The sequence below is a fragment of the Xenopus laevis genome, chromosome 3L (genome assembly GCF_017654675.1).
Source record: "Xenopus laevis strain J_2021 chromosome 3L, Xenopus_laevis_v10.1, whole genome shotgun sequence".
In the NCBI taxonomy this organism is placed as follows: Eukaryota; Metazoa; Chordata; class Amphibia; order Anura; family Pipidae; genus Xenopus; species Xenopus laevis.
Genome location: NC_054375.1, coordinates 113,370,828 through 113,381,095, shown reverse-complemented (window position 1 = coordinate 113,381,095; position 10,268 = coordinate 113,370,828). Strand labels below are relative to the sequence as shown.

The following is a 10,268-nucleotide window of genomic DNA, read 5'->3' as shown; positions in this document are numbered from 1 at the left end:
TGGCCCTCGCAACAGCTACAGCAAGCTGCCTCAGGCAACAGGGGGCCAGGATCATCCCCGGATAGTATAGAACCAGAAACAAATTGCAATGTATTTCTCTACAGTAGGACAAAATAAGCCATTTTCCAATTTGCTTTTATTATTGTTATTATTATTTGTTATGTGTGACTGGATTTAAACTGGCTGCCTCTCTGATCAGAAACCCATCGACAATAATCAAGTGCTTTTATTTTTATATTAAAACCACTACAGAAAAAAAACAATGAAAGTGGTTTATTATGCTTTATAGTAACACAATCTATGCACTTTGCTTCTGAGTTTACACGTCCTCTGAATTTATTAGAGGTGTAATGAAACAACATTCTCACAACATTTCAATACAAAATTTACAAGCTCACCTCTGTCGATGGTAGTTATATAGGAGTAGTACAGGGGTGGAGGATCAGTCTTAAACAAAGGGACATAAAAACGAATAAAATAGGGTGGTTTCTCTTTTAGCGCACTAAGCTTATGAGATAATTGCCATTAGTCAACTAGAAAACCAAACATTTGCAAAGCATAAAAGCTGCAGCGGCAACTAATATCTTTTCTTCTTGTTATTGTTCCGAGAATGCAGGGTGAAGGACCATAATTATGTTTATTCATTTGCCGACTCCTCATCCGTAATATATGGACTTGCGTTTGTTTTGCAGTATTGATAAGTGAGCATTCAGTTTTCAAAGAGGTTAAAATAAATTACGTATGAAACTCTGTGCTTTAATATTTACATAAAGATTCATAAAGATGCATGGTTATAAAAATAGAAAAGTGTTCTTATCATACACATACTGGTGAAAAAGACAAAATTAAACTTATTTTACACACCTTCATATTACTGTCAGGGTCTATGGGAGACCATTACAACTGCAAGTACAACATTTTATATGGCTTTGACTCATGCAGGACATACATAGAATGCAATAGAGTGGAAAAGACATGAAATGTATAATTTTTTATTGGCATATGCATTGTAAGTGGATCGTAAGGGGTTGAATCATTTGAAGTTACAACTGTATGTACATGCTATGTGTGTGTGTCCTAACATTGACATGCTGTATGCTGAAATAGTGAAAATTTGAGTGAAAACTGATTTCAACTAAAAGAGAGCAGCTGGCTACAAATGTGGACAGTAAAATGAACATATACTGACTGCACGAAAGTAACTGAAGAAGATTGGCCAAAGAAAAGATTCAGTTACAGGTTAAGAGGGTCCCTGTAATTTAAAATAACCAAATGAGTCACATTCCCTAGTGATCCACACATCTGAGCTGTTGCAATATGAATGGATCATATTCAATATGAGTGGCCAAGCTTAACTGATCCACTCATGTGGTTCAGGATCTAATAAAGTCATAAGAATGTAAAGGCTGGTACAGCCAATGTCCCTTCTATGTTGACCAATTCTCCCACATTAATTAATGGGAGGCATCAGAAAATTACAATATAATAGAATTGCAAGAAGGTGTAATGAATTGTGCAGGTCTTCCCACATAGAGCAGCAGTCGAGCAGCTCTTGCCTCCACATCTTTAGCTTCAGACCTCTGCACCCCTTCATAAGTGTACAGTTTTCCAGCTACACGATTTATAAATGTTTATACACTGTGCAATACTACATTAAATACACTGTACAAAGTCATCTGTAAATACTGAATTACAGTAAATACAAATTTTTCCTTGGTGCTAAACAGTTAATGATTCTGTTTTGTCCTTATTTGGAGTCCATATTTGGCACATTCTTTGTCAAGGTCTCTAAGCATCTTGTCCTCCTTCGGACTGTAGGAACGTACAAAACTGTGGGTCTCCAGCAAAATCCTGTTTAATGTGTGCTCATAGTTGACATGTCTCCGTGCCATTATAATATATTCCCTTTTCTCCAACATGTTAGGGCAGTCACAAGTGTTCGGAACCCAAATGTATTCCCGTCTCAAAATGGGAAAGTTGTTTTTGTAGGTCATCACCACGAGCATGTCGTAACATGTTTCCTTCCCAACTGCCTTTTTGCTTATAACTCTTCCTCTGAAAACTAGGAGATGCACATATTAAATCAAAAACAGTAAAATGGATTTAAGTTCATGCCAAAAATATACTTTTTGCAACATATATTTTTTCCTTTTAAAAGGTATCGTGTTTGATATGTAGCTATAAGATCACTGACTTTAATTTGATTTTGTTTCCATTTTTTTTGTATGACCCAGCCAGTGGAAACAGGAAATCTACCATATGTAAGGGGTCACTGACTAGTCTGCACTTCTCTTGCAGCCCAAAAGTCTAAAATATATATTCAAGTTACGAGGGCTCACTTACTAAGACCTGGGGCAGAAGTGCAACAGCTGAAGGGGGCACAAAAGCAATAGGGCAGATGGTAAGCATTAGGTCCCATTGTTTCCACTGCCACTCCATAATTTTCAAGTCATGGCTGCCTCTTATGAATACAGTGATGCCGAAAGCAGGAAACACTTTATTCATGGGGGGCAACTGCAGTTCTCTGAAAAGCAGTGCAGAGAGCTGCGGTAAGTCGCATTAGGGAGGAAAGCATAAAAAGGTGGATATCGCCTTTTTTTTTTGCACATAAATGTACATAAATTAAAAAAGATCTTAGCCTTCCACTGGCACAAAAAAAGACAAAAAAGGATGTTTAATTACCAAAGTCCTTTTGACAATATTGCTTCACTCTATTTTGCCGTCCTTTCACTTTCTTGCACTTTCCACATTTATCTGAAATTTGAAAAGAAAAATTGAAATAAACCAGACAGGAAAGCTGATAGGAAAAATAAATCACAAGAAAGATAATTAGGCATTTTGGGCATAGCTACACAGGTATAAAATATTGCCAGCAAAATTACCGGATGTAAAAGAAAAGACAAATCTGTGAGTGGAAAGAACAGAGTTCTAACTGTTCAAGTCCACTTTCAGGATGGATTAAGGTTCTCTTCTTTTGGAAGTGTTTGTGGGACCAATAGGGAACAATCCCAGGAGAGCATTCAATACATCACACATTTACTGTGCATATTTATCACACGGATCAGACATTTTTACAAATGAGCTGGAAACCATTTTCTACTATATAATATATGGCAGATAAATGGTTCTTAACTGAAACAGCTTCTGAAATTAACATAGAAAAATGGTCCAGAACCACTGACAGTGCACAATATATATACATCAAAACTACAAATATAATGGTTTATGTTGCTAATGTACATCATTAACTTGTGAATGCACTCTGCATGCAGACCATTGCCTTTCCACCACAATGATGTGTCTGGTGTCTATTTATTTCATGTAATAGATATAAATTGGGTATGGGTCATCCCTTGCATGCCATGTTTATATCAAACTAAATGGCAGGACTCAATACCAGATATAAGGGATGCTGTGAGCACTGCTTTGTCCCTCCAAAGCACAGCAAACTCATATGGCAGTGGTGGGACACTATGCTGGAGGGGTTCCATTGGATATTCTCTATGGGCAATTAATCCCTGAGCCCCCACAGCTACAGTTATACTCAATGGCTACAAGAGCAGGCAGCCAAAATACTTTTTTTAACCTCAAAAAAATTAAGTAAATAGCTAAATTACTCAGGGGTGGACTTGCTGCATGTATACTGAAATTTTCCATCCTCTTTAATTTGACCAAGCAACATATAATCAGATGTGTGGATTTTATAATCCCATATAAAATGGGAAACACAACAGAAACAAAAAGTAACCCATCTGAGAGTAACTCAAATCTAAGAAATCTAAGAAATTAAAAATGGAATCCTGGAGGGATGCGTGTGGCTGCCTTGAGCACCCTGTGTGGAATTTTGTGATTTACAGATGTGGGAAAGCAGATTATTATTTCCTTTAGAAAATGCAGTTAACACCAGTTATTTTAGGGTGGTGACGGAGAAGCTGCTTCAAGTGGATTAGGGTGTTCTCATTGCTGTGGTTCTCTTTTAACTTCTTAAGCCACACTACTTAACCAGCAGTGTAATGAAAAGTTACCGGGGCCTACAGAAAAATCATCTTTGGTCCCCCGGAAACTTTGTGAATATATCTTCTGCCCCCCTTCAACAGCTGCAGTGTCTGCTCTATGCCATTTTCTGAAAGATATCTTATCAAGTGAGGGAATATACATTGTAGTAATGGGTTCCCTTATTAACACTTGTTTTTTATAATGAAACAAAGCAAAAGTACTGTGTTTTTTATATGAAGTCACTTGATTCATTCTCATCAGCAGTTATTTAATGGTGGCACAGTTTGCTGTTAGCAGAATGTAAAATTAGGTGCAATAGTTGCTTGGGGTATGGTAACCCATAACCTGATTTTATCAGTCTGCAAAAATCGAAGTGGTTGATAGGAGTTATAATAACCTGGTTGATTAGCAATATAATAAATTTCATTATAATACCATTTATGAAATTGCTATTGTCTGTGCAGATTAGCCCCGGGTCTGGTGGCAATGGCACTTTACTATTACTCTAGGCCTGGATTTAGCAAAACCATTCATACAAACATTGAAGAGATTCAAAGAACTACACTGAGCAGGCACAATAAGACTGTCCGGGTGTATCCCATGAAGACAAATTGCAAATTACCTTAGAATGTCACGGTGTGTATTATACAGTACAAAAAGGTACAGTACAAACTACCCAATTAAATGGATACTGCACATGTTTAAACCCAGTGGACAAGAACCTAGTGTGAGCCAAGGAGAACCAAAAAATACAACATTTTAGGTTTATACTTCATTGCCGTGGAAACCTGGCCAAACAGACATGCTTAGGAAGCAATCTTTTATAAGAAAACTACTGTTTTTTGTTTAAGGTAAACAGACACGTGATGTGATCAATGTGCAGTGGAAAGGGGCATAACTTGATCATTGTACATCATTATCTGTACAAATTCATTTAGACTGGAGTCAGAATTTTGAAAAGAAAGTGCCATTAAAACCAACGTGTCTGCATGTTACCACACTCTGCCCTCTGAATTTGTTTTCACATGCTGAGCACACATTTTAATCTGCTACACTATCCCCTGAAAAAATAACATGGTCCCATGTGCAAACACACCCCATTCCGTTCCACACTAAAGGGAATACGCCGCATAACCGTGCTCTGGAAATCTTGTACTTGGCTCAGAGCCAGGGTGTTTTTGCCAAAGAACTGACATCCTGACATTTTTTCCAGATAATTTTCTGCGTCTTCGCTTTGCCACTCCTGAAATGATATGCTGCTAACAGATCAAAGGTAACATTTTTAAGCAGCCAAGCAAGAAAGTTTTCAGGAGGATGATGAAGGCCAACACAAAATCTATAATAGAGGCTGTAAAGCACCTAGATTCTCTCAGTGATTTTCCCATCTCAACTGTTGCTGAACTCCAATTCCAAAATCTGTCATTGCTGGCAGCTGTAGTACAGCAAATTGTGATGAGATGCTGGTTTAAAAGCCAGCCAGCCTGGCAGTTGTATATTTAACTGGCAGTAGCTTCTTCCTGATGTACCACTGCTCCCCTGTCATGCCACACACAAACACATATCTTCACCTGCAAAACTATTATTGACACTCTCAGCCATGTTTCCACGGGTGTTATAAATAGTTGTGGCATTACTCACTCAGACAGTGAAAGCAAAAAGGAACATGCTGCATGTTCAGGAAAGCCCATCCCATAGTACAGAAGCAGGTTGGGTTGGAGTTCACTTGAGGAGAATAGGGTGGATCACTGAAGAAACAGATTATGAACTATAAATTTTGCTCATAAATACACGTATGCTGCATATATTAAAACTGGCTTTCAAACATTTCTAAAACATCTACACAAACAATTGGATAAGGAGGTGCTAGAAGACACATAGGACTCACTTCTACTCCACAGTTAAAGAACCGCCGCCCTAGTGTATTTTATAAGTTCCACAAACATCTACAAACCAGAAGGCCGTAGGCTGTCAAGCCTCAAGAGACTTGACATTGGTAACTGGTTTCACAGGCACATTAAAGCTATAGACATCTATCATGCAGCAGAAACATTTGAGATGGGGTGAAAGATCTGCAATCACACCCAGAGCCAGAATCTACGGGAACAAAGAAGGGAACATAGAATTTGGTTTTTATTTTAGGATATAAGAAAATTGTTTATGCTTGATTACTCCTGACATTAGCCGGATTAACCGGCATGACGTGTGGAGTGGCTTTGCACTCTCCTTCCTAAAAACCTACACTCAAATCTGCTAGGCCAAACTTTCCTTACTTAGGATGAGTATATACCCTGCTTGATTTATTTAGTAAGGGAGTCCTATATGTATTTTGTGTTTCATGAATTTGATTACAGGGCTTCTTGCACACCCAGATGTCGAGAGCAATTGGGTCACTCGGTTTTATTGGGTATAGGACTGTTATTTATAGTTTGATTATGGAGGAGGAAGGGAGGAGAGTGGTACTGCAATTTTAATTGTTTTTAGAGTTTTTGTACCATTGTTTCCTGCCATGTAAATTCAATTACATTAATAAAGATTGCCTTTTATAACTGACTTTGATGCAGCGTTGTTGGGTCTTTGTTCTTCGGCGTGGCAATAGTTTTTTTTAACCCCCTTGCACAATATATGTAAATTAATTATTGGGGATTGGTGCTGTGCTCATTTTTCTGTGCGGTTGTTTATGTTTGTGGGAATGGGTGCTTCAAGTGCCTGTACCAAAATTGGGAGGTCAGCTCTAACCTTCATGCCATTAAAACACTTGGCCTTATATCTTTCAAAACAAAAGGCTAATGAATATCCTGTAAATTATATTCTATATGATCCTAGATGGTGTTTTGTGATGAGGACACTGAAAATCAAATCAAATCGGCCTGCAGCCTTGTGCTTTACATGGTCATGGCACTCCTCATTGAGTTCTAATAGTCTAATATTTTACAGTAGGATGCAGATTATTCCCTAGTTATCACCGAAAGTGGTGCATCATTCCTTATTTAATTTACATCATATGATATGATATGATAAAATAAATGCCTCTTGTACATTATAAGTGTGATGTATGCACTGCTCTGCAGCAAATGCTTAATTTTATTCACATTATATAGAACAAAGGAAATTGCCTGGTACTTAATAAATAATATTGTCAATGCAAAGTAACAACTGTAATCATTGGGACGAGACATGCATTTTCAGGTGTGGCACAATGTACCCCATTTCATAGAAAGTTTGAACCTTATCTAGAAGTAAAATGTCACCAGAGATTGATATTACAATGCTGTGCGTGGTGGAACAGAACGCAAAAACAAATCGTAAAAAATGAAAACCAGTTACAAATTGTCTCATAATTTAATTCCTTACATAATGCTAATAGGTCATTTAAAGGTGAACAACCCCTTTAGAACGAGGAATTCACTTAATCTGTGATTAATGGTTTCCGCCAAGCATCATACTAAATCAACACTTTAATTTGCATATTCATATATGTGCAAAATCTGACAAAATTCAATCACATAATAAAATGTCACTCAGTTGTTGTCCAGTTCTAAAAGTTAGTGTAAAGGGGAACCACCCCTTTAAACACTATTGTCAAATCCTGTGTATCTCTATTAAGGAGTGACTACAGAGTTAGAGTGAGTTGTTAAAGGGACAGTACACCCCCTTGTTCAACATGAGTGCAATGAACAGGGCTTGTGCCAAACATAAGTTGATCTCATGTTGAAGAAGGTGCATATACTGCCCTTTTAAACTATTGGAAAAAGCACATTATTAGACAAAAAACAAGTAAAGACTATGTGCACGTGGAATAAGCTGAACTTCATACACTTATGTATTTTGTTATTTACTTAATTTCACAATATTTGAGTTGAGCAAAAGATGGGGTATTGCAACACTCGGACTCCTCAAGGACAAGTATAAGCTTTTTGCACTTACTATTCTCTTTAGATTCCTTAACTTGGTTCCACTCAGTGTTCTCCCTTTGGAGACGTGCCTGGGGCTGCTGCTTGATGGGATGTCTTATTCTTTGTGCTGTTAAGACAAAACAACAACCAATGGAGCTTTTATGCTAGCATATATATTCAGTGGTTGGCTGAAGGATGCCCATCGCAGAATGTTAACTATAGGTTTTCCAAGATCCGAGCAATAATTGTGCAGATACAACTGTCTGAAGCTAGGGAAATGTAAATGTTAATTTGCCTTGATTTGTAGAGTCAGAGAGAGGGTGATTTGTAGAGTCAGAGCACTTGTGTGCTAGAGGCATAGAGAGGGTAAACCTGGCTCTATGCTGGAGCCATAGAGAGGGTAAACATGTGTGCTAGAGCCATAGAGAGGGTAATCCTGTGTGCTAGAGCCAGAGAGGGTAAGCCTGTGTGTGCTAGAGCCAGAGAGAGGGTAAACTTGTGTGCTAGAGCCAGAGAGAGGGTAAATCTGTGTACTAGAGTCAGAGAGAGGGTAATCTTGTGTGCTAGAGTCAGAGAGAGGGTAATCCTATGTGCTAAAGCCAGAGAAAGGGAAAAATCTGTGTGTTAGAGTTAGCGAGAGAGAGGGGGGGGTAAACCTGAGTGCTAGAGTCAGAGAGAGGATTAATCTGTGTGCTAGAGTCAGAGAGAGAGGGAGTAAATCTGTATGCTTGAGCCAGAGAGAGGGTTAATCTGTGTGTGAGAGAGAGAGAGAGAGAGAGAGAGAGAGAGAGTGTAAATCTGTGTGCTAGAGCCAGAGAGAGGGTTAATCTGTGTGCTAGCGTCAGAGAGAGAGAGTGAGAGAAGGGGCAAATCTGTATACCGGGATTTTGCTTTGCGGTGATTAACTAATTCTGGCAACAGAGCTGTTTACAAATGAAGAGCAGGTACTTAAAATAGCTTCATAGTACTTTTCGCCTCTTGCTAAGATTTTTTCATGCTAATTGGACAAATTATGAAATAACCCTTCCATTTTAATCTCAAAGGGTACATTTGTGTACACAATGAAGTTGAAAGAAGACAGGCACATATCAAGAGGTCTCACAAAGGGCACAACAGACTCTTAAAAGCTGGGATGTTTTAGCATGTCGCCTAGCTGCTGTAAAAGGTCAATTAAAACATGCCTGTTTGGGAATTCTAGATCAGCAAAAGCAGAGGCCCATAGCTAAATGCCCCTATTAACATAAATGGGTTGATGCTGGCTGCTTTCCATTGGCAACATGAACATGAATTAGGGAACTGACTTTACTGCAGTGGCAGCAGAATCTGTGTGTATCTAGCTTTAGGCCTTTGTAAGCTCTTAAATACTGCTCCAGTACAGCACACAGTAAGACATTTCCATTTCAAATAAAATATATATTTGAATGTCTCAAAATATTTTAGTGAAATTGACGTCAGGGCTATTAAAGTTAGCATTGGCTGTAGGGTCCCCCTTGTTTCCTTGGTCTCTTAAGGAAAAGAGTAGAGGTATGAAATCATAAACTAACTTGGATTAGGATAGGGACATACTTGTGTGATTATCAGATTGACTGGCCTGGCAAAGCAGTTTGATTTTAGCAATGCTTAATACATTTAAATGGTTACTTCTTAATGATTAAAGGTCCCCTCTGAGCAAAACAAAATAACCATACGTTTCTTGCCAATAATCTAGTTATCACCTTTATGCCACACTGAAAATGTATGAGTAATTTGAGTTCCCACATACCCAGGGCTTACCAGTGGTCGTTGGTGTTGGCTGTGTAGTTGTAGAAGGATGGGTAGGATGGATAGGAGACACCTCTCCATACTCTTGCAAAGAACTGCGGTCTCTTTGGTGCTGTATATAATAATCCTTGGTAAGCCAGTATTCATACTCAATTCCCAAATTCAGCTCTGTAAAGAGTACCTGGAGCAAAGGAATCAGCAAATGATCAGGCTGCTGATCAACTGGTTATTGAAAAAAAACAATTACACCCAGAGGCTTCTGATAGTTTTACATATTTCATTCGTTGTAACCTTTGCCTAGATTACTAGTAAACCTCCTTTAGTGAAACTGAAAAAGTTTACAAAGCTTTCAGAAAAAAAGAAAAACAGCACAGCAGGGGAGGGAAAGGAAGAAAACAAGTGTGTTCTCCACTAAAAGGTATCGGCCTTTTATAATGGCATTGGAGGGATTGAAAACACCTCATGAGGGAATTCACAAAAGAGGAGCAGACTGAAATTGGAGCAAGTATGTGATGGGCCCAGAAGGGACTGTTGTTAAATTCCAACACATACATGCAAAATAAGTCAAATTCCCTACATTTTTGGCACCCCAAATTTGATTTGCAATGTGGCTTGGTA

At 38.4% G+C, this 10,268-nt stretch overlaps 1 protein-coding gene across 1 annotated transcript in view; it reads right to left on the bottom strand.

Moving 5' to 3' along the window:
• Positions 1-208: 208 nt before the first annotated feature.
• adamtsl5.L (ADAMTS like 5 L homeolog) overlaps positions 209-10,268 on the bottom strand; it is a 33,740-nt gene continuing 23,680 nt past the window's right edge. The window contains exons 10-13 of the mRNA XM_018253168.2: positions 9,663-9,831; positions 7,921-8,016; positions 2,683-2,754; positions 209-2,062 (exon numbers count right to left, since the gene is read on the bottom strand). Of these exons, the coding sequence (XP_018108657.1) occupies positions 1,728-2,062; positions 2,683-2,754; positions 7,921-8,016; positions 9,663-9,831 (672 nt within the window). The 3' untranslated portion in view covers positions 209-1,727. The remainder of the gene's footprint in view (positions 2,063-2,682; positions 2,755-7,920; positions 8,017-9,662; positions 9,832-10,268) is intronic.